The sequence below is a fragment of the Calliphora vicina genome, chromosome 4 (genome assembly GCF_958450345.1).
Source record: "Calliphora vicina chromosome 4, idCalVici1.1, whole genome shotgun sequence".
NCBI classification, from domain to species: domain Eukaryota; kingdom Metazoa; phylum Arthropoda; class Insecta; order Diptera; family Calliphoridae; genus Calliphora; species Calliphora vicina.
In genome coordinates, this window is record NC_088783.1 from 122,172,132 (window position 1) to 122,197,143 (window position 25,012).

At 29.7% G+C, this 25,012-nt stretch overlaps 2 protein-coding genes and 1 non-coding gene across 4 annotated transcripts in view; 1 reads left to right on the forward strand and 2 right to left on the reverse strand.

Moving 5' to 3' along the window:
- Positions 1 to 9,165, reverse strand: part of mdu (meduse) — a 31,312-nt gene extending 22,147 nt beyond the window's left edge. The window contains exon 1 of the mRNA XM_065506964.1: positions 8,786 to 9,165. Coding sequence (XP_065363036.1) covers positions 8,786 to 8,809 — 24 coding nt within the window. The 5' untranslated portion in view covers positions 8,810 to 9,165. The remainder of the gene's footprint in view (positions 1 to 8,785) is intronic.
- A 4,301-nt stretch (positions 9,166 to 13,466) lies between these two features.
- Positions 13,467 to 13,549, forward strand: TRNAL-CAG (transfer RNA leucine (anticodon CAG)). Its single transcript has one exon. It is a non-coding gene; the product is annotated as a tRNA-Leu (tRNA).
- Positions 13,550 to 13,665: 116 nt separating this feature from the next.
- On the reverse strand, positions 13,666 to 18,783 carry LOC135956224 (uncharacterized). 2 transcript variants are annotated; one of them, XM_065506636.1, is made up of 6 exons: positions 17,570 to 18,783; positions 16,741 to 17,507; positions 16,335 to 16,569; positions 16,089 to 16,273; positions 15,708 to 15,930; positions 13,666 to 15,633 (listed from the first exon to the last, which is right to left on the reverse strand). In XM_065506636.1, the coding sequence occupies exons 1-6, from the start codon at positions 18,179 to 18,181 to the stop codon at positions 14,419 to 14,421; spliced, it is 3,237 nt and encodes a 1,078-aa protein (XP_065362708.1). In that variant the 5' UTR covers positions 18,182 to 18,783; the 3' UTR covers positions 13,666 to 14,418. The 2 variants fall into 2 exon arrangements, with proteins under 2 accessions (XP_065362708.1, XP_065362707.1); XM_065506635.1 differs by lacking the exons at positions 16,089 to 16,273; positions 16,335 to 16,569 and having other exon boundaries at positions 17,570 to 18,781.
- Positions 18,784 to 25,012: the final 6,229 nt, after the last annotated feature.

Here is a 25,012-nt window from a genome sequence, read left to right on the forward strand (position 1 = left end):
ATCAAATTATTTTTTCAATGTCATTTATAATTTATGTATTTATAAATGTTTTACACAGCAGCTATAAAAATCACTTATGTTATTTTTATATAGAGAATTGTTTTAGTTTTAAACTGTTTATAGCTGTTAAAAAAAGGTTCCGTTAGTTCAGATTATCAAACATTTGATAAAACTAATTGGTGTTACTAATTTTTATTATCAAAATTAAGCGATCGCTATAAAATTAAAAAGATATATAATTAAATAATACCAATAACAGTAGTTACAGTGTGGGCAAAAAGTAAATTTTTAAAAATATGTTATAATGTTAATAATTTATGATTATACATACATTTTGTCTTAAATTTATATACAGATTATGTAGAGATTCATTGAAACAATATAACTGGATTCAATCAATATTTAATTTATATTAAAATTTCAATTCGTATGCGCTGTCATTTTAACCGATATAATAAAATACATACTATTTTATAAGCCATAACTAACTATGAAACAAGGTCAAATACACTAGCCAACAGAATACAACTCTGATCGCATCTAAAATATTCAGTTCCATTCATGAAAACGCGTCTCATTTCGAGACTTTACTTTAGAAAAGTTAAATCCTTTCAAAAATCCCCATAAGCTTTTGTAAACTTAATTTTACTACATACTGTATATAATAAAATTTAAAATACAATTTAACAATATTTTGCATTTTATAAAAACCTGGCAATTCAATAACTTTTTCAATAAACTTTTATGAATGCTAATGTATGAAATATTAAATTTTTGTCACGAAGTAATATGAATGTTATTAAAGCTTTATATTCAATTTATATTAAAATTTAAAACAAATTCAAACATTGTTCAAGAATATCTTACAGGTTTTAGGGGGAAAAAAATGTAACAAATTATTATGAAATTTATAGTACGAGGTCGCTATCCTGTCTACTGGTATAGACAGCAATTGTAAAATTTGCACTAGTCATTATGTAGATTTTACTATGATAGTTGTTTCTAATTATTTTTGTAATGTAAGGGACCAGTTGATACCCTCTGCATTACATGTCAGAACATGTCAGATTACAGATTTTAGGACAAAATTCAACAAGTGGGTAGTTCTCAATGTGACATTAGTTTCAGGCTTTGTAGATTTAGTTTTAATTTTTTAACGATTATTCATACATAATTTCTAAAATCTCATAATAATTCTACAAGTGCACTTTTGAAATTTATACATTTTGTTAATTATTTTATTTGTTTATTTCACACAAATCTTAATTAAATTTAAACTGTACTTGAACTTGAGTTTTACGAGAAAAAAACCTTAGAGTTCATTGAAAAAATTAACATTGAATAAAGTCAAGTAAAGTATTTTTGTTTTTAACTTGAAACTATTTCAAGCATATGGAAAAAAGTAGATGTATTTTTTATTTCTTTTGTTTAAAAAAAATTGTTTATACTTTCTAAAAAACACAAAAAAAAAACAATAATAAAATTATGGTTACATTTTGTATTGTCTATGTACAACAATAAAGCACTTCCATACAAGCCGTTTTTCTAACAAATGAAGATAAAAATCTTTTATGCATAAATTTAACAGAAAGCAAGAAAAAAAATTGTTAAATGTAGATATTTACTAGATATTTCTTGTGATTTAAATACATGAATGTAGATCAATCAAAATGGTTGTGCTCCAGAAATTATCAGCTGATTATAGTTAATAATATTCACTATTATTATTGTTTATTTTTTGTTTTAAACTTTTGTATTGAAAGTCTTATATTCAAATATTTTTGTTAAAACTCAAATGGGCCATTAAGAATTTCACATGTTTAATAAATATTAAAGAAATCTTAAACAAATAAAACAAACCAGCTGCTCTAAATTGTTTCGTTTGTTATGATATGTGAAATATTTAAACCGTTAAACTTTTTGTTTAAATGTAAATTTAAAGAAGAGGCTCTCACACATAAATACTAAATGCACTAAAAGTTATTTCTTTTTTTTGCTGCTTTTCATAAATCTATTATGCAAATGACCTTAATCATATTTCTAAAAGATATTTTTAACAGTTTTCAGTGTGTCTGTTTGGTTTTTTTTTTCTTCTTTTATGTGTTCATTCATTCAGTCATTCAAAAAATCCATCAAATTGCTGAACAGTTTTATGTTTAAAATGTTTATTTAATTATTAAAGAAACCGTTAATTCGAAATGCTTGAAGGTTTATAAGCAAAAATTATTAAAAGCTGTTGATTTCGGTTGTATACAAAATTTGATTTGTTTACAGTCGTAAAGCAGAAGATTTCCTGTTGAAAACTTAACATGTGTAAAGAAATTGCATTTAAATATTAAAACCTGCCTTTAATGAAAATCTTGTTGTTTGTGGTTATTAAAAAGTAAAATTTGTTGCTCCTTGCAATCGAAAGGGAAATTTATAGACTGCATGCATTTAATGCATTTTTGCATAAATATAATATTAAAAGTATGACTGCATAATAACTGCCGGCTAAAAACAAAATGTGGCTTGGCCTGTCTTTGGCTACTGATTATTTTGTTTACATATATACATATATTCAACTAAACAACTAGATACTTTGCATTATTTGTAAATATATACACAGCCTGGCCATTTTTTGAACCGGTTCTTTAAGTGGCACTAGCCAAACTAGACAATTGTAGAAACCAACAAAACAAATAAACAAACAAACAAAAAACTCTTGAAATACACACTTACTCGCAGCACTCACACTTTTGCTTCAACTTGCGGCTTTTAAAAGACATGTGCTCACTACTTACTGACTTACCCCCTCATTTACAACTCGTTGTCTTATGGAAAATAGTATTAGTTTTTTTTCCTGTAGTTTTCAGCAAAAAACAAAACAAACATTTACAAATTCATGAACAAAAAATCCGGAGAAATTTAATACAAAAATCTAACATGAAGAAGATACTTTCAACAGCAGCCATCTTTCAACAGCTTACTATCTCAGATGAAGTTTCGTTGACGAAGAGATTTATTTTAAGACGACATTGGAACTTACAACACCCTATACCCAAATGTTTGTACTTAAAGGCACACAAGCTGCTTGTGAGTAATACTGAGAGCAGATCAAAGTTTAAATCTTATATATAAATAGGCCACACGTTTTTCTGTGGTACACTTTTAAGTATGTTATTGTCCACCAATATTGATGAAACATATATGGTTTAAAAGGTTATTTTCTGTAGATGTGCACAATATAAATTTTTTTTTAAAATTCTTGCCATAAAAGTGTTAAAAAGCGTTTTAAATTTGCTTGAAAAACAACAACAACATGTTTATGCACATCTAACTACGTTTTTTTTTGTACACAAACGTGAAAAATATTTTTGCGTATACTCAAAAGTAACTGTATAATTTCGTTATTAGTGGTCGAATTTTGACCACCAGGCGATCCTAGTTATGTATAAAAACATGACGAAAGTTTTGAGACATTTTCAAAATAAAAGTTCGACTTAGCCAAAAGACGATCTGAACTAATTCTAAATCCTTATAGATATCGGAGTCGATTTAGCTATGTCCGTACAACCGCCAATCCCTGTGTTGGTTGCAATTGGTTTCCTGAAGCCCCCAGAAATATTATGGACCAATATGTGCTATCAATATATCAGATATAGTGATGAGAAGTTTCGTATTGAGCTAAAACCCTAAACGGTCTTGATTTATTTGGATTCTACAAAAAAGGGAAACATTAACCTAACTCCCACCTTATTTAATTCTGTAAAAAAAATCACAGAAAGAAACACTTAAAATAATTTACAATATTTGTAAAGCAAACAAGTTACGCAAATTATCATAAAAATCGAATACTAATAATGATAAATAAAGTCTTCTTATAAGAAACTCGTATTCTAAGGAAGTTTGAAAACTTATTAGTTAACGAACTACGATTTCCTTTTCCTACCCATGATGTTATTAACAGTAAATTAAATGAAGGTACATATATTCTTTATAATTTTAAAAAATCTGCCATAAAAGTCATATGTTTGATTGAAGAACACACTATTTTATTGCTTTAAAATCATAATTCTTTACATCTTAATGAATTAAGGTGAAGAGAATTTTATGGTTGTTTTTTTTTTTGTCTCCTTACTTTCAAAATTATTTTTTAATTAATCTGCTTAAGAACTTCCCATCCAACTACTTAAGTTTTTTATGGGTCATGGTTAAATAATGTCCATTAAAATATTTTGTTTTCTTTCTTTCTTTTTTTGTTTACTCTTAAATTTCTTTTTCTTTATTTATTCTTTAATTTGTTTAGTTTTTTTTCTGGGTTTGAAAATTAAAAAGATTATGTGTTTTTTGGAATAACCAAAGCAAATTACTTAAAATCTACACCACAACAAAAAAAAAACAAAGAAAACTTTTTCTTTTTTTATGTCTTTCAACTCTTTTCGGAAGAAAAAAAAACAACTCTTTTTTATTATTATTTGTACTCCAAAGTGGATATAAAAATATGAATATTGGTCAGGTAAGGAAAGGAATTAAAACTTATTTGAAGTTGGGTGGCATGATTTAAAATATTTTATATGTTACCTTTCAAGCACTTTTATTAAATAGGATGTTACATTTTTTACCTTTGTCTTTCAAATACAATTTTGGAGTAGGTATTTGAAAATTTGAAATTTTTGAACAGTTTACCTTAAACGAGCAAGAAAATATTAAATTGTCTCAATTTTATCATAATTTCAGGAGAGGTTATATTTAGCTCTCAGCAAATCTGCTTTATAATTAAATTAATAGGGTTCCTTTCAAGAAAAGCCAACAATTTGACTGGGCAACAAGTTATTAAAAATGTATATAAAAATGTCGCCCTTTTTAGAGTGTAACATTTTAATTTAAGACAAATAATTATTATTTTATTAATAGTTCATTTTAATATTAAACCAAACACGATTAATTGTTAAAAATTACATAGTTTGGTTGTATTGGCAACAAAAACTGTTGCATTTAAAAAGGTTGAGAGCAACATTTTTAAAATGTTGCCCTGCAACAAAACTTTTAATTAACTATAACAAATTCAACATAAATTATAGAAATGATTAAATACCTTTCACTTGCTGTCCAATGTAATTCAGCGTAAAATACTAAAATCACCCCAAAAAAAAAAATAGACAAAACTAAAAAAAGCAATAGTTGACCAACCTGTTGCAAAGAAAAGTGAAAAAAGCGGGCATTTTGATAAAGCAAAAAAAATCATTAAAGAAGATGGAGAAGCAAATATCAAAAAAAAAAATATAAACTTCACACGAAACCGGAAGTAAATGAACGGTACGGTACGCATTATTAAAATTTTGTTTTATTTTGAAAAAAGTAGCTAATAATGCAAGCAAAAGATTAAGCCGTGATATAATGAAATTAACAAGAAGAAACAATAATAATGAAATGATTATTAAACATAAATTCAATATAAAATATTTTATTTTATAAAAATCTCTATAAAAAAAAACTAACGGTTGTAACAGTTGTTATTTCAAAAAACTTGTTAAAACTGAATTTTATGATAACTTTTACTTTATTATAGAAAATAAACAATTTGTTTATTTTTCTCATTAAATTTATCAAGAAATAAATCTTCTTTAACGACTTTCAATATTGAAATGTTGTTTAATTTTGTTTAGAAAAAGAATTCATGGCAAGAAGGAAAACAAAACTTGACTTCTTTTTGCTGTCGATTGTCATTGTTGGTTGATTTTGTCTCATTATTTCTATAGTTTGAATACAATACATGTTATAAAGTGAAATTTTTTGTTTAAATCATATAATTATTTTGATTTCTTTTGTTAAGTGTTCTACACAAGAATGAATGAATACTAAAGTTTATAATAAAATGAATGACAAGCTAAAACACTTCTACTACTTTTTTTATAGTTACAAGAATAGATTTAGTTTCCACCAAAAATTAGATACTTTTATATAAAAAAAGCTTAAAGAATGATTCTAAAAATAAACTTAAAATTTAAACAAACCCTAAATCATTATTTAAATTTTATTTTTTATTAGTGGACATCATATGACTTGACTATTTTTCAAAGCCTACACTACTAACCATACTTAATTAGCAAGTACTTCACTCTGACAAGCATAAATATGTTTTTTTTCTAACAATTTCTTTCCTTAACTTTTAAAGCTCGTGCCACAATAACGTTTTAACCTTTTTCCATTAACTCTCCACTGTGAAACCGTACGATGTGTACGTACGTGTTTGTATATATTTAAGTACTTTATGTTCTATAATGATTTAAATATGAGCTCAACCTATATTGTCGTTATTTTTGAACAAAAAGAAGACAACGACAAAAAAAAGATTAAATAAAACTACGAAATGTGTAACAACACCTGTATTTAACAAATAAACAAATGCTGGATCTCTGTACTGAAGAAATACTATACTCTTTTTTTAGTTAAAACTGAAATAATAAAATGAAATAAAATAAAATTGTATCTCAGCCATTAAGATTTAAAATAGTTTAACTACACAATGTTAAATGTGGTGGCAGAGATTGTAAAGAAGTTGTTAAGGGTTCTGAAGGTACTGTTTCAAGAAACTAACAATTCAAAAATGGCAATTTTACTAATAAATATGTATGATAAATATTTGAGTTTTTCAATTGGTACTTTATTTTAACAAACTTGTACCTTTTTGAAACGCTTTCCTGAAACATTTTAAAATTCCACTTAAGTTATTTTGTCAAATGTCCATAGATTTAAATTTAAAGATAGGAAGCGCTTAATGAAAGACCCTTTAGAATAAAAAATTTAAATAAGTGAAAAAATTTAATAAATAATAAAAATCTGTCTTAATAACAATAAGTTGTTTGATAACATCTGTTCAGGAAATTAATTCATATGTATGTCAAATTACACCTTCATGAAAAGTTTAAATTTCGATCCGAAATGATTTAATTTAATGGTCTACTAAATAATATCTATATATATAATTTCCTAAGATCTTTCGAGTATATTTGCTTCTTTCCAGAGCTTTCTGAGCTCCGCGTAAATCTAGAAAGTTGAAACTCTGCTTACTGTAATACTGATTCCACACATAATCCTAACGGATCCAAATTATTTAATAAAAATCAGACAGCGGAGGGGTTGGCTGGCGACAGGCTTATATACATACTAGTTAACAAATACATAAATGATACTGTTTGATTGAATTATTCAACAATATTATTTCTTATTATCGTTAGAGCAATTATTGTATGGGCCAAGATAAATCGTGTATGCTTTAATATAAATATCGCACACTCAGTTCAAAAGTGACACAACTCAAAATTAATTTGTCGGGGTATATAAACCCCAACAATTCTTTTAATGGACTTAGCCGCTTTTACCCTTCATTGCAGTATTTAAGATAGGTACACATAATACATATTTTTTGTAATGTAGAAGAGTCCAAATAATAAAATATGAATGAATAGAATAAGAGCAAATATTTAAAAATTAGTCATTGGAACGGGCCACAACAACAGTCGGTTGGATCTCTGCTGGTTTAAAATATACAATGGTGGTGCTACATAATCATACACACTAGCACACACAAAACATGCTAATAGACCAACCAGACAACCAACAACAGTTGCTGCAAAGCAGCGAAGGGCGAAGCTGTTGGCGGGTACTGGAGGTGGTGTTTAAATATAAAACCAGTAAAGGGTCAATAAACAGAGTAAAGCGTACATAGCATGTTTGAATATATGTACATAATATGGCGAAAAGAACCCTAAAATTAAAAGTTCAGAGGAAATTCCTTGTGTTGCCGGAAATGAAGCTATACAATAACCAAACTTATATGAAACAGAATATGTGTAGCAATTTTTCATTAACAAAATAAAGTGTGATGTTTCATTTCAAAACTGTATAGGTGGGTACTTTTTTTAAAAATAGTTATCTACTAAAAGCAATTTCAAGGTTTTCTTGATAACACAACAACTCTGCCACTAATGAAATAACAGCAACAAATACACCACACCGCCATATGTCAATTGTAAAATAGTGCAAGCAAGTACATGCATGTACAAGTACATATGTATGAACAAGGCAAATTTATTTACAGGTATACCCAATTCTACAACAAATACAACTTTACCAAAAACAACATGTACTTTGTTTTTGTAAAATTATTTGCTAGCTGTCAAACAGCTAAACAACAGAAGACGGCAAAAATCAAAAACAGGGGTAAAAATAAATAAATACGTGAAATTTACTTTCAATAAGTACTCCATTCACTTTTATATTGTCAATTATTCACTTTTCTACTATTTTATATTTTTTATTAAAAGAAACAAAAACGTTAATTTAAATTAATAAAGAAATGTAAACAAACTTTGACAGCTAGAAGTGAAAAAACAAATCGAGCAAAAAATAGTCAGCTGGCTTTTCGACGTCACCTTATTAGATACACCTTGTGTATGAATGTACGTGTATAATTACAACGGCACTACTTAAATAAATAATAATAATAACAAAATATAACAACAACAGGTGCATAACCATCTAACGGAAACTGTAAAACAACAACAAGCCAGAAAAGAAGAGCCAGAGCAACAAGTGTTCCAAAATTAAACGATTTTAATGAAACAAGAGAAATGAAACATTAAAAAAAGCAAATTATTAATTAATTTATTGTTGCTACAAAGTAAAAATTCGTTACATATTTTAATTCAGCAATAAATTTCATTAGCAATTCCTCGATTTACTTTATATTTAAAGTAATTTTCTGGACAAGTAAAAATAAAAAAAGTAAGTTGCAACTCACCTCGGTTGCTGCAGTTTGTTTCATTGTTGTTTTTGTTGTAGTGCAGTTTTTTTTTCTTCCTTTTTTTAAACTGGAATTTAGCCTTGAAAGGTTTTGGTTTGTTTTAATCCACTTAAAAATATAATTCAGCAAAACAGTTTAATTTTTATACACTTTATCCTTGAGTAACTTTTTTATAATTTTCTTTTTCGTTTTACTTATTTTTTGGGTTTTATTTGTTACAAAAATATTTATGTAGATCTTTTCTTATTAGGCTGTTTTTCTTTTACTTATTTTTTAACTTGCACTACTAACCACTCACTAACTACTCTGCGGCGTTACTAAATTTGAAAGTAACTTTAATGTTCGTCTGCTCTCCACAAAAACGCAAACATCAATGAAGCTATTGAATTCAACTTGTGTTTGCAAAAGATAATTTCTGATGGCAGTCACAACATTTTGTTTGAAACGAACTGTGTTGCAAACACTAAAGTAAGTAGAAAAATGTAATTTGTTCAAAGAGATAGTGGCTGAGTCAAACATAAACGGCCTATACCTCTATATACATCCAACACGTTATTACAAATTACATGGAGTCAGCCATGTTCGTTCGCCTGATCATATAAACGAAGCAAAAATTTTGATAACGAATGTTTTTAACTGTTAAAAATATAGTAATAAAGTGGCCGTTTGGTGATTTTCTGGTAGATTTTTTGTGAGTGTTGAAGGCTGAATCTGATTAAATACCCTTCATCTTGATTGATAATTTAACTGTCAATGTTACTTGAAATCCAGAGGAGCTGTTGCGCCTCTAAATTAAATCAGTGATCAAATTTGTTTCTTATGAAAATTCGGATTTAATTTCCACATTTTTCATTGGACCTTTATAAATACCATCCGTCTGTATGTTGAAATCAACTTTCCGAAGCCAACTAATAACTTACATATGTAATTGATTGATGCATCAATATACATACATATCTGCTAAATTCCAACTTGGATTGCTATTTAAATTCGGGAAAATCGGACTACAAATCGCATATAAGCAAAGATATTTACATAGAAATTAACCTCTATTTTTTTCCACCGAATTTAGCTTGAAAAAATCGCAGTTTACATACAAAAATTATTTTAACTTGAAGTTAAGAAATAACCTTAATAATTTCAATTTATGTATGTATGCTCAAAATTTGACTATGTCACACATAAAATATAATTGTGGGATTCAAAAGGTCTGCTATTATGTAGGTCGTATTGTCATAATGTCCTAAATAAAATTTTTATTTTAAACAAATTCTTGTTGTGTTGCAAACAAAAAAATGAGTTATTTTATGACAAACCAATAAACATAGCTCAAAAAGTCTTATGAGTTTATATCTTTTTTGTTTGAAATCCAACAAAAATTTGTTTAAACCATGATAAAACGATATAAGGTACACTCAGTAGAAAATGAATTCTCAATTATACAATTCAAGGCGAATTCATATAAGGTGACCTCATTAGCCCAGCTGATCATCAGCTGTTTTGCCCAAACTGTCAAAATTGTTGGCTTGTTGTTTACTTTCTAGTGCGCGCCAAAAAAATTAAAAAGTGAGAAAAAGCATAAAGTTTAAAAAGTGATATTAATAATAATAAAATCAATTTTAAAATATGCGTGTGTGCACTTATTGTAAATTTAAATATCCAAAGGGAAGTGGAACTTTGTTCCGCGTACCTAAAGATGAACTAAGTCGGAAGAAGTGGAGTGAAATTTGCCGAGTAAATCTCTCGCCACACTCCCGTATTTGTTCCAAACACTTTTTGGCTTCCAGTATGGTGAAGGTTGGAGGCGGAATTAACCTCTTACCAAATGCGGAACCTTATATGGGAGAAATTCAAGAGTAAGTTAGACACCCACTTTAATGTTTCCAATTTGTTTCCGCTGTTTAATATTAAATTTCTTTTGTTCACCACGCGTTTGAACTCTTCATCGATAATATTACCATTCTCCACAAGAAATAAAACAATAAATAAAAATAAATATAAATCTTTCACTGGTTTGTTGTTAAATTCCAGTTTATTATTAAATTCGCCTTGCTTTATACACAGCTGCAAAGTAAATTAATAAAGTAGACTCAGTAGAACAGCTGACTATTTTTTTTACTTTGGTCTAGTCTGTCAATTCACTTGTGGTTGTTGTGGCGAAAAATACAACAAGCCCAAAAGCAAAAACAACAACAGGCAACTTTGACAGCTCAGACCTTAAACCAAAAACAAAATTGCTTGTGGTTTTTGTAAATGTTGTATTTGTTGTAGTACTGTCGCTACTTTATTAATTTACTTTGCACAGCTGTTTTTTTGACAGATTGGGCAAGAAAGCAAAAACAAAATGTATGTTGTTTTTGTATTGTTGTACTTGTTGTAGGGATGAGGTCACCTTATATGAATTCGCCTTGATACAATTCTTGTACGTCAAACAAAAGAAAATATAAAAAAATATGAAAAAAAAAATTAAAATTAAATTTTGACGTTATAGGGCTAAATATTGAAAATTCTCCCTAGTGATTCTACCTTCTACAATTATTGTATCATGGTTTAAACTAAAAAAATATTTTAGGACATTATGACAATACGACCTAATAGGAGACCGTTTAAATATAAATTTTTTAATTATTTACATATCCATCGATTTTTATCACACAAGTTACCATCACTGTTTTTGAACACATGTTAAGGAAAGTAATGCCAAGTTTCTAGTAATAACAGTGTATGTTAAATTTAACAGTAAAATAAAGTTAACATAATTAAGATAAAACCGTTAAATTTGATTTAACGAATTCAATAAATTGTGGAATATTAAGAAAAAATTTACCAACAATATTAGTTAAAGCTTAAAAATATTGAAGTTTAAAGTCAGTGTACATAATCAACGGATTTTCATGAAGTTCATGGAAATAAAAATGTAAACATTATAAAAATATTTTAATTAAAAAAGTATTTTTGCTTCCACCTTTTAATACTTTTTTCCTGTTAGTTACAAATTCTCGTCAGTAAACATATCTTCTACACGTGTTGCAATTTTTAAACTGAATTGCCTCAATGATATGTAATAACATAAATCAGCCACGGATACAGGTCAACCATTTGGGGAGGGGGAAAATAAAGTAAAATTTACTTTACTTTTTTCCGTCTTTATATGAAAACTTTTTGGTTTTGGAGGAATTTCATATTTCCCTCCAGGATCCGCGCCTGATATAAATAAACTACCATGATATGGTTTATTTTCCCTTTTCTCTTCTGTCCACCAAAACATTTATTTTTTGGGTCTTTAATCATTTTGACTACTCAATTTGTAAACATGATGAATGGTATCATACGTAGAATCATACCAAATTGTCACAAATCAAAAAAAAACATAAATAATCGTATAGTACATAATGATTTCTGCACAGGATCACATCCGTCTAACATAAATATAATTTTATTGAGTGTAATTGCACAACTTACCCTGGGCATAAACACCTTCTGCTAGTCTTAATGCATCACTTTGAGTTAAAACGGAGGATAACAAACCAAGCATGGACACGTTTTCTGGATGTTATTTGGATATCTTTCAATAAGGAACGTACTGTTGCATTGTTGTCACAGCTTCCCAATACTGTTCTATAAATACTGAAAATACTTTCCGTTTGTCTTCTTTCAAAGAATAATGTCTCATGTTGGCAATGACATGATAATGACACACATTTGTGGTATGGCTGTAAAGAAACCAAGTAGATTAATAATTTTTAAATTGTTTAACATTTTCATTTTACTTAAAACAAAAACATAGTTTGTTATGAATGGCACCAGTTTGCCCAGTTGATAAACGATGCAGGATTCATGAACCCATCGACTACAATTGGCACACTGCAGCTCTATGATGTTTAAATTTCATGCACCAAAATAAAAAATCCGCGGTAGTTTTTTCTCTTTTCCCACTTTTTTAACACTGATTTCCCGCGGATTTTTATTCATGATTCGGATTTTTCGTTTTTAATAGTTACCATATTGTTCCCGACCGGCTTTTTCCTCCTCTGCATTTGTTATCTACATAGTGTACCTTGTTATAATGTTTTCTTACCATAAACGTAATTTAATTCAAATATTTAATTTATTTTCTTAATTTAACTTTTTTTTACTCGTTGCTCGTCGTAAAATATCACACTGATTTCCCGCGGATTTTTATTCATGATTGGGATTTTACATTTTTAATAGTTACCATATTGTTCCCGGCCAGCTTTTTCCTCCACTGCATTTGGTAACCACCATAGTGTACCTTGTTATAATGTTTTCTTACCATAAAGGTAATTTAATTCAAATATTTAATTTATTTTCTTAATTTAACTATTTTTACTTGTTGCTCGTCGTAAAATGACACAATGAGTATGTATTTTTTGATGAGCCCAAGGCGAATCTATAGATTCGCCTTGGATGAGCCATTTCACAAAAAAGTTCAATATTGTAAATGTCAAACTACACATATAAAAAATATTCGCCGGAACGTATTTATGTCAAACTCCATATATAAAAAATAACTGAATTCGCCTGTATTTATTTCTATTTGCCACTGCTGTCACCTAGTTAAAAACGCCTTGATTTGTGTGTAAAATTCTAAATGTGGCAGAGATAGCAACTGTGTGCGTGGCATACAAAACAAACAATTGTCACTGACTTAACACATGTCAGGATGGCCGAGTGGTCTAAGGCGCTGCGTTCAGGTCGCAGTCTACTCTGTAGGCGTGGGTTCGAATCCCACTTCTGACAAATCAATTTTTGTTTCTTTTAAATTTTTATCTTTTAATGAAGTAAACAATTAAAAGAATTATACTATGTAATGAAATATTAACAACATGTAACCCAAAATTAATGAAAAATACGTCTTGTAGTTATTTTTTCTTTTTATTGTTATAGAACTATTCATATTTCATTTATTTAATCAGATATCTGTAATAATCTTAAAACTTATTTATGTATGTATTTTATGTGTAAATTTTCCGAAAGAAAAAAATTAATAAAACTGTGATTGATTTTATTTTGATAAATTTTTTTAGCATACAAAATACTAAATGAAAATAAAAAAAGAAAATAATATAATTCACATAAAAATTATTAAATATATGGTTTAATAAATTGCTGCTGATTTAATATTGTTTAAGAATATATTCTAAAGTGTAGTAATTCCTTTACTAAAAAAAATAAGTGATTTCGGTTTTTGTTATTCAAAATTTTGTTACCAATAGTTAAATTTCCTTCAGATGTTGCGCTTGCTCTCCACGATATATTTAACTAATTGGTGTCATTCATGTTCTAATGTTGCTTCGTATAGTTTTGTGTTGCCTTGTTTGTGTTTGTTAATGAATGTTTGTTTGTTTGTTTTTTATGTTACTATTAAAGTTTAGATTAATCTTAGAGCTACTACGTAAATATTGTTAAAATTTTAATTTCAGTCATTATTACACCAAAATTTCATTTATAAACCCTTTAAAAGGTGGCTCGCTCTCCTAACGAAACAAATTTTAATAATAGAAAAATATCATCTATTTTCAATACACACTTTGAGTGTATTCATTTAAAGATAGTTTTAACGTGATTAGAAAAAAACAAAGGCTGTGTTCGGGCAGACGGACAGACAACTAATTCAACTCCACTAACTGTTGTTTACAAGTCGCATGGTAGGGCACCTTGACAATGGTGAACTTGGTATTGGGGAGATTTTCCGCTAATATGGTCTCCACTTTGTCCAGGGGTAAAATTTCAATCTGGGGAACTTCTGTCGCGGCGCTACCGTCCTCAGTGACTGCCGGAGATTTGGGTTTGGCGGTTGCCTCTTCATCTTCTTCTTCGCCGGTGGTGGCTCCGGGTACCGGTTTTAATACCGGTATGCATTCGTCGAAATGATGTTTTTCCTTTTTCGTCGATTCTTCGCACTGGTCGACGTAAAGTGCAGTTACACGCAGCAGTTCAACGGTTACACACCAGGTGAATACTTTCAGTGTTTCAGACACTTGTTGCACGGCACTCAGGACGATTTGATTGGTGGTGGCCGACTGAGAAATGTACGTGGGAATGATGAGCAACTTGTTAATGTTCATGCATAAACTTAATTTCTCATCGAAGCCGGGTTTGATATCAAAATTCACCAATTCCAATTGATTTAATTGCACCAATCTGGCCACAGCATCGAGAATTTCCAAAGTGCAGACATTTGTTACTTGGCTGTTTTCCAGGCGTAGTCTTTGCAAATTTATTAATTTGGGTAGGACAGCTTCCGCAAATGTCGAATCGAAATCGCCACATTCTCCCAATTCCAATGACTTCAGGGTGGTCAGTTCTCCCAACACTTCTACACTCTTGGCGCCCAAGCCCTTAATGGAAGTTAAGGATAGGTGTGTTAGTTGGGAGAGTGAAGCCATGGGTGCGAGATCTCCAGACAAAACGCCTGCTTCACAAGTACGTAAACGCAGCTCTTCCAATGATTGCAGTAGGGCAATATGTTCGAGATTAATGGTGTCATCATTTATAGCCAAAGCATTGATTACTTTTAAATTGCGATTGCTCTGGAACAAACTCTCCACCACGCGGGCTGAGCAGCGGCACAGGTCTATGGTTTCCAGAGAGCATACTGTACCTATGTTAGAACAGAAGTCGTTCCACATATCTTCACTGCGGCCACTAGGTAAAAGCATTTTGCGCAAATCCAATTGTTTGGTTTCGCCGCGACGTAAAGCCCCTGCAAATCCAGTCCAACTGCAAACCTTAGAGTTCTTCATACGCACCGTTTGCCAAAGTGATGTATCCTTAGCAGCCAAATTCCACAACTTGCAAACAGCTGCGGCACGTGGACGTTCCTTAAAAAAACACGTACAAAAATGTTAAACCATTAATAACTTTTCTTTGTTTCCTGTTTAGTATTTTAACTTACATGTATTTTTAAATATTTTAAAATACACAATAATGAATCATAAGCGTATGAAACGTTGGCAAAGAAATTTGTAGCAAATAACTTATTCGACTGTTCAACCGCTATGGAATTATGTGAATTGTGTGCTTGTGAAGAGCCATCCAGTGAATTATTTGATTGTTTTCGATTCTTGCGTATACTCTCATTAATCTGCTTCAAATCATTTTCAATATCATTGACATGTCTGGAAATTAGCAAAAATAAAAAGAAATTTCAAAAACATTTCATTAGTAAGTTATATAGAAACGGAGTAGTTTTTGCACATCTAGTTCTAAACAAAATTTAAGCTCGCTCTCAGAATTTTCTTGTGTATTTTGCACAATACTTTACAACAAAACTCACTCGTTGGGCAGTGCCAAAGGTTTAGCCACCATAACGTATTTTTTGCCTTTAACCACAGCAATAGTCTGAGGAAATTTGTTTTCTGCTGGCCGTTTATTACTGACAGCATGTGCCGGGGCTTTTGCTGCGGCCACTGACATGCTAGATACCGGTGAAGACTTTTCCACTGATTTGGGTAAACAAGCCTTGAAAATAAAATTAATGAATAGGTAAAAAATTAAAGCAGAGTAAATCTTTATTAGGCACCTCGCATATGTACTCCTTGCCACGACTATTGCTTGTGGTGCGATATTCAGAGTTGTGCTGATTGAGACCCACACATTCGTGATGGTGAAGACACAAACATTTCGTACACTGCAGTTGTGGTATTTGGCCCTGTGCCTTTGCACAAGCTACGGTACAGGGTTCTTTTGTGTCAGCAGCTGGAGGTGTTTTCTTAACATCCGCCGGAATAACTTCAGTTTTGGCCGCTACTGCTGATCTACAAACGAAAAGACAAATATGTGGCAAACAAATTTCACAATAGTTGCAGAAACAAACAAACAAAACGAGAGCGAGCTACATAAAATTTATATTTTTGATAAATTTGGTTTGGAAAACTTAAAAGTAGTTAAAAGACCAATGTATTTAAGGAAATTTTCTAAAGTCTTACTTTTTTGCTTTTGTATTCTTAGCGGAATGAGCAGCAGTGGCATGGACAGCGTTATCATGCTTACGACTACTGGGCGGCGTGCTTGGCACTGTATGATGTGCGGCACTAACCCTGCCAGCCGACCCTGTACTACTTAGCAAAGCAGCATTGTTAACTTTCAGAGCCTTGCTGGGTGTCCAGCCTTGGGGGGGAGGACTTGCACCTTTGGGTCCTTTAGGTTTCGAAACACGTTTGCCTATATTGGGTGGAGTTGGAGCGGCCGCCAATGTAGCTGCCGTTACCGAGGCCCTTGAAGAAGGTTTTGCACTTCTCACTGTCTCCACCTCGGGACCAGCTCCCAAGGGCTCTCGTGTAAAACAGAAATGCTCTATGGTTAAATCGCCCTCTAACAAGGGTATAATTTCGCTGCGTCCTCTCAGTTTTTTACCGGCTGGTGATATAAAGTACACATCAGCTTTATCCTTGCTTTGTTCCGGATTGGCACGCCACACCAATTCGCGTTTCCAGCCAAACTCGAAAGGTTTCTTGTAGAACTCATCCTGGGGAGATAAGGGTTTTTTTCCTGGAGTTTGAGAACTAGTTTTCAATGGTGTTGTGGCTACGCCATTAGTTTCCTCGCCATCACCTACTATATGAGGCTTAGGAGATTTTTGAGCAGGTTTTGCAACTTCTAAAGGTGGTGTTTTGGGTTTGAGGGCTTTTGGAGATTTTGAAGCTGATCTAGTGGTATGCAATGCAGGCGAGGCAATTTTTGTTAACGGAGAAGCCTAAAAAACAAGATATAAGTTAAAATTAAGTAAAATAAATAAATTAAAGAAATAAATCTTACCTTTTTAGAGGACTTGGGAGAATTCAAAGGACTTTCCGTGGCCTCATTTGCTACTTCCTCCACATTTTTAAATGGTTCCTCTACACTTTCTACAGGCTCTTCTTCCACTACTGCCATTGGCTCTTCTGTGGCTTCTTCTGCTTTTACCAATTCCGCTTCGCCACTAAGCTCATCAAATCCTAGTAAACACTCTTCAGAACCAGACCTCCTCACTTCATAGCGCTTTCTTTTAATTGCCACTTCTTCCAACTCCTCCAACCCATCCTTGGCGGCTGTGTCTTCCTCCATAGGGGTCGATAGCAATTTGCGCCTAATTGCTGCTTTGCTGGCACCATCGCGCTCCTCCTCTCTTTCATCCTCTGAACCGGATACTTCCAATTTAAATGGTGTAGCTGTTAATACAGAATCATTATTTTGCATGTCTAATGAACCGGGTGGTTCTTCTTTATCATGTTTAATTTTAGCACGTTTCTGTTTAGACGACGTTGAACCACTTGGTGTAGTCAGCTTACTTTCGTCAATGTCATCCTCACCTTCGCCACCAGCAACGGCCGCAAGTACAGTTTGCTCTTCCACAGGCTCTGCCATAACTATTGCATCGTCTACTTCCATTCTAATGTGCTGAAAACTCTGTTTTCTTTTGGGTGAAATTTTTGCAAATTTTCTAACCAAACTGGTCAACTTCTAGAGAAATGGAACGCTTTTCTTCTCTTATGCTTTTCACCCTTTTGGCAAAAGGTTTTTATTTTAATTTTTTTATCGTAAACACTTGTTAATGATGTCTTTGTGTCACAATATTCTACAGACTGGCTGAAATTTTCTGTTCTTTTGCTTTTGGTATGTTTAATACGCGCGTTTTTGACGTTTTTCTTTCTTTTTCGGTATACTGTTTGTCAATTGCACTGAAAGTGAGGTTAGTTGTATTTTTTTCTACTTTTCTTTCCTTCGTTTTTTCTTATTGTTGTTGTTCTTGGCCAAATTTTGTTTTTCGCTTCTTCTTCCTGTTGTTTGTAATTATTGGCTTTTATGTTTTGCTTACAGAGTTTATTATTAGTTTCATTTTTTGCTCTTTTTTAAACAAATCAATTTTTCTTTTGTTGTTTTTTTTTTAACACAAGGTTTTACAATCAAAAATGTTGAAGTTTAATGCACAGCTTTCAATACATTACAAAGTTTTCACACTTTATTGCGTAATAATAGATAGTTATAGTAGAATAAAAATTTTAAATGTTACAAACAAATTGGAAATTTTGCGAACAAGCAATTGGCTTTTTTGTAGAAGAAAAATGGAATTTGGCGTTGTTTACGTTGATATTATTAGAGATGTGAGAGTAATCGGTTATTGCTGTTTTGAACAGGGTTGTATTTATGCTTAAAGGTGGTGAATATATTTATGGTGAATTTGTAAATGAGATAAAGGCGTCAAAACAGGGTTGATTTTAAAAACAGTTAATTTGAAATAAACTATATTTCGGGTTAACACAAGATCATGATTTCTGAACTGAAATTGAAAACTATTTATAATAAACATATAAATTGAATTATATAATTTAAAATAAACTGAAACATTAAATAAAAAATTAATATAAAATAATAAAAAATGATTTTTGGATATAAATATCAATTACTATATTATTATTAATAAAAACTTTTATAAAATTTGAATAAATACCAAAAACTACAAATGTCTAAATTTCCATTAAATCCTAATTTCTCTCATATTTTTGTTCTAAGAATTTGTTTGCTCCAACCGCAAACTAAAAAATAACAATAAGCTATTAAAATAGTCATAATTTGAAAAATCCCTTGCAACTATTTGTTTAACCGCTTCACATCGTCAATATAAATTAAAATTTATTATTAATGTTATGTATGTATGTCTAGTTTAATATTTTTCTATGATTGTAAATCTATTTTTAGAAATTACAAACGTTGTTGCACTTGCACGAGGGAGCATTAAGCCGGTTAGCTGAGCTAAATAGTTAAATGAATGACTGAATGGCTGGCTTGCCGACAGGCAGACTCACTCTCTGGCAGTTTGCCTGACTAATTGAGTGATGTGTTTTGCAGTGTGAATTGATAAATCTGCATATATTAAATGCTTTACAGCGCAAAAACAAAAGCTTTTACTTAACAGGGGTTCACACGCCCCCGAACAAGTTTCTTGTATCATTTTTTTTATTACAATTATTTATTTATTCTATATTTTTTTGCAAATAAACAAAAAAATAATTTAAATTCTGTATGACTCAAACCTTCAACAGAGTATTAATAATGAATTGAAATATGTATGTACGATGTGTATGTGTGTTCTTGCATTAGAATAAACAAAAATTATTAAAAAATAAACAAAACAAAAAAATTGTAATCTCAATTAATGCGATTTGTCATGGCCGGTGATAAAATGCAAATTAATCGATTGAAAAAGGGATTCATTGTTAAGATTTATAATGAAAACTATTAGTGATATATTGGGGATAAATATTATATTAGTACCTTTAATTAAGTACTATCAGGTACATTTAAACACTTTCTGAAGATTCAATGAACTGAACATTTTTAAATCGTAGACAAAATAAAAGAAATATGCCAGGATTGATAATAAACCAAAAATATAAATTTTCATAAATATCTCGAAAAGTTGTTAAAATAGATAAGAAATAGTACATTATTATCAATAGTAACATTTGTTGTAATTTTAGCACTTGATTTTACTTTCAATCCCTTACGGAATTTCCTCTATCTCTAGCTAACTGGTGATTGGCTGGCAGTGCCGAGGTGGAAATGCTAGTGTGTTGGTGCATAAGTTAAGTTCTATTGTTGATTGGTATTAAAAATAAAAAAACTGAATAAAACTATTAATTTCTTTACAACCGCAAATCATTAAATTTATGTAAATAAGTATGAACAAATACTTACTTACATAATATGTAATTTTGTAGAATACTTTAGTGCGCTTTTGCAATAATAAATTTCACTTAACAGGGGCTCTTGAAACGGAAATGCCAATAAATTTTTGGTTGAATCAGTACTCGTACAACAATTCACTCTACCTCTCTAGAACTCAATGCTCTCAGTTTATTTGAAATTTGTAGTTTTCGTAATAAAACTCGTAAAAAAAATTGCAATCAATTGTTGTGTAACGTGACACGTTTGTTTTAACAAAAATAATTAATAATTAAATTTTTTATATTTAGTATTATAAGTTATGAGCAGTGTTAGATGTTAAAATCTTTTATAGAATCGCTGAAAGATTATACAAAGTAATAAAAATTTAAATATAAATTGTTAAACTTGATTATAAAATAAAATGCAGTAATTGAAACTAATTTGTTTCAACAATAAGCCATTTTGAAAAAAATAAAAAGCTATAGAAATAGTAGTATGTATGTGTTTAAAAAATAGAACTATAAATTATTTGAAAAAGCGAGATTTAAAACGTCTAATATTATTATTTTTTGTAGCCTTTTGACCTTTTTTAATAATAAATTTGTAGTAGTTTTTAATTTATTTATAAGAATTTGCCTCCTTTGTTTTATTTTTATTTTAACCCTGAATTAAATTGATGAAAAAAAATAAATTTCGCGTTTTTTCTTAAAATATGAATCATTCGATTTTGTGTCAGCACTCATGCAATATTCTAATAAAACAAAATTATTAACATCTAGTTTTATTAACACATTTTTATAACAGCACTTGAATTAACCATATGTCATGTTTGAAAATTCTCATCTAAAAACGATTATTGAAAATTTCAAGACTCCAGACAATGTGCCCACTGGCTGAAGTATTAATTAATTTTTATACATAAACATATACAAAATAAATATTAATAAAGCTACCCTGAGAAAAAATATGTTAAAGTATTTTAATATTGCTATTACTTAGGAAATAAATAAAATACATTTTTATAGTTTGGAAATATAACGACTACCAGTTACTTTTTATTAAAATTCTGTTCTGTAAAATTACTCTATTAATACAATTTGCTTAAATTTGTTATTAAATTATTAAGTCGTTACATTCTTTTCAACTTACTCCCCTTTTTACATACATACATATGTATGTTTGTATGCTGCAACATTACACATCCCTGTTTAACAACAATTTAAGTAAATGGCGCATTCTCCCCTTTTTACTTCCCCACAATTACTTGACAGTTTCTTTAGTTATTGCTTTAATTTACAACTTTTCGGTCGTTAAGTGATTCGTGGTGGTTTTAATTATAATTTTACATAGAAATAATTAAGAAAATTTTAATATTTTTGCATAAAAATATAAATAAAGATGTGTTTAATGTGTTTCAATAAAAATTTTATCAATAAATATAAAATTAATAACGAAAAAATGTGTTACAAAATTGCACAAAAATAAAAAGCCGATGAAAAGAAGAATTTGTGTGCGTGTGTTTCATAGCTCGTGTTTGTTAATAGGGAGTGGAGAGGGAGAATAAATTTAGTGAGATGCCGTCTTGTTGTTGTTGTAAACGCATTAATGTTGTTATTGTGAAAGAAAAAAAGTGCAATAGGAAAGATAACATGGTAGACATGTTGGTGCAATTCTTATTAACAGAAATAATCAATTAGAACTAAAAAATCTGAATTGGAGCTTAATATAGTGTTGAAGCTATAAAGCTACCCTGAGAAAAAATATGTTAAAGTATTTTAATATTACAATTACTTAGGAAATAAATAAAATACATTTTTATAGTTTGGAAATACATACATATAATTGAAAACGGTTATAACGACTACCAGTTACTTTTTATAAATTTTTATAAATTCATACATACAAAGATGTAAAAAATCTCGAAATACTTATGTTTTTTGTCAAGTGTATTTAGTTTTCTTACAAGTATTAAGTGTCTAAAATTAGGAGTTCAGGGTTTTTCTTATACCCTCCGTAGATCATGACGAATGTTAGAGCCTTTTAAATTGTTTGTAACATTAAGTGCAATTGGAAAAAATAATATTTTATTTATTTATTTATTTACATAATTTTTTACTTTTAAAATTACTCTATTAATACAATTTGCTTAAATTTGTTATTAAATTATTAAGTCGTTACATTCTTTTCAACTTACTCCCCTTTTTACATACATACATATGTATGTTTGTATGCTGCAACATTACACATCCCTGTTTAACAACAATTTAAGTAAATGGCGCATTCTCCCCTTTTTACTTCCCCACAATTACTTGACAGTTTCTTTAGTTATTGCTTTAATTTACAACTTTTCGGTCGTTAAGTGATTCGTGGTGGTTTTAATTATAATTGTACATAGAAATAATTAAGAAAATTTAAATATTTTTGCATAAAAACATAAATAAAGATGTGTTTAATGTGTTTCTATAAACAATTTATCAATAAATATAAAATTAATAACGACAAAATGTGTTACAAAATTGCACAAAAATAAAAAGCCGATAAAAAGAAGTGTTTGTGTGCGTGTGTTTCATTGCTCGTGTTTGTTAATAGGGAGTGGAGAGGGAGAATAAATTTAGTGAGATGCCGTCTTGTTGTTGTTGTAAACGCATTAATGTTGTTATTGTGAAAGAAAAAAAGGTGCAATAGGAAAGATAACTTGGTAGACATGTTGGTGCAATCTTTATTAACAGAAATAATCAATTAGAACTAAAAAATCTGAATTGGAGCTTAATATAGTGTTCGAATAAGGAAAATTTAAATATTCTACAAGAGAATAGAATTAAATTATATAATTTAGAATTACAATAAAAACCATCTTAAGAAAATTTTCAAAGGATTTCACCATAAAGTATTGGTAAGTACAAACCTATCTCTTTTTAAAAACATGACCTTTTACCACATATAAATGTTATTTATATTTTAAAGACAAAATCGACTTTACTAGGTTTTCTATTAAATTATAGTAAATTTCGGATTTGTTAAATTTAAAAAAAATACAATTATACAATGTGGTTATACTTCTTAGCATTTTAAAACAATGGAAACTTTTTAAAAATAATATGTATGTATTATTCTATCTTTGTTTTATTTTGATAATTTCTATATGTATTTTTTTCCGTAAATGACTAAAGTCAAGATTTGAGAAAATTTTAAAACCAAAATAATTAACGATTTTAATGCTGAATTGAAACAAAAAACTATCTATGATAAATATTCAATTAACAAATTCATATTTTCAAAAATTTAAAAAAAAATTCTTGAGACAGGCACTGTTTAAACTCAAAATTTAGGAGGAAAACTTCTCCAAGGTAATGCAATGGGAAGGGAGTTTAAGAAATTCCTTGGGAGTTTATCAATAATACAAAATTTTAAATTAGTTCTGGAACTATTAGCAAATGAGGCTGGTATTGGTTGATATCGCCCCGCGAAAAACTTCTTATTTGCAAAAAATTCATACTTCTAGTATACAATTTGCTAAGGAACATTTAAATAATGATGAAAGAACATTAATAGACAGTTATGTTTGCTATGACAATATTATGGTGAGGTGTTATTCTTCAGGGCAAGATACGTTGCCAATTCGTATCATAAAATATACTATAACTGGAATAAAATACAAATACATTTTAAACGATGTTTTGTATCCATACGCAGAGGAAAATATGCCCCAAACACACTTCTGGGGTTGTAACTGAGTGGTTAAATTAAATGAGGTACATGCAGATTCTCATAGAAAACTATGAGAAATTGTAGATCACAAAATAGGGACTGCAAATTATACCACGAATGAAGCTTTATCAGATGCTGTTATAAAGGAATGGTAAAATATTTCATAGATGACGAATGTCTCTTTAATTGGTTCAAAACGTTGTCGCTGTGAAGCAGTAATAAAGAACAAGGGATGTCTAACAAAATATGTACTGAGTCACTAATGGGCCAGAAAATTTTTGTAAAAATCAAACCTAAGTTTACATTGTTTTGTAAATACCGTAATAACAAATTTTCTTTAGTTTGTTTTATTTGTTCAGAATTTTAATATAGAAATTTCTTCATTTTTTTTTTTTACATTTTTATTGAATGTTTTTGTTGAAAAGTTTCCAGGCGCAATTTGTGAACAATGTGAACAGAAGGCCGTCAAGAAAGTAAATGTTATTAACAGTAAAATTTACGAAAATATAAAGTATTACACAAAAGCTCCTTTAGGATTTTTTTCGAAGTGTAACTGAAATTCGCATATTTAGTCCCCTTTTTTTATTCTGTTGAGTATTCGTCATTTAACTTTGGAACCAATTGGATTTTGATTTCATAGTGCTGGTAATTGTTGCTGTTGTTTTTGTAGTTTTTATGTACTTATTTTATTGTCAAACGACAAGATCACGATTATTTTCAGAAATATTGACAATTCAAGTGAAATAAAGTGTAGAAAATCAACAACAAACCAGCCACAAACAACGAAATTCAAACAGAATGTACAACAAAATCAAATATCCCAAACACTTGGCGATGGTGTCGTAT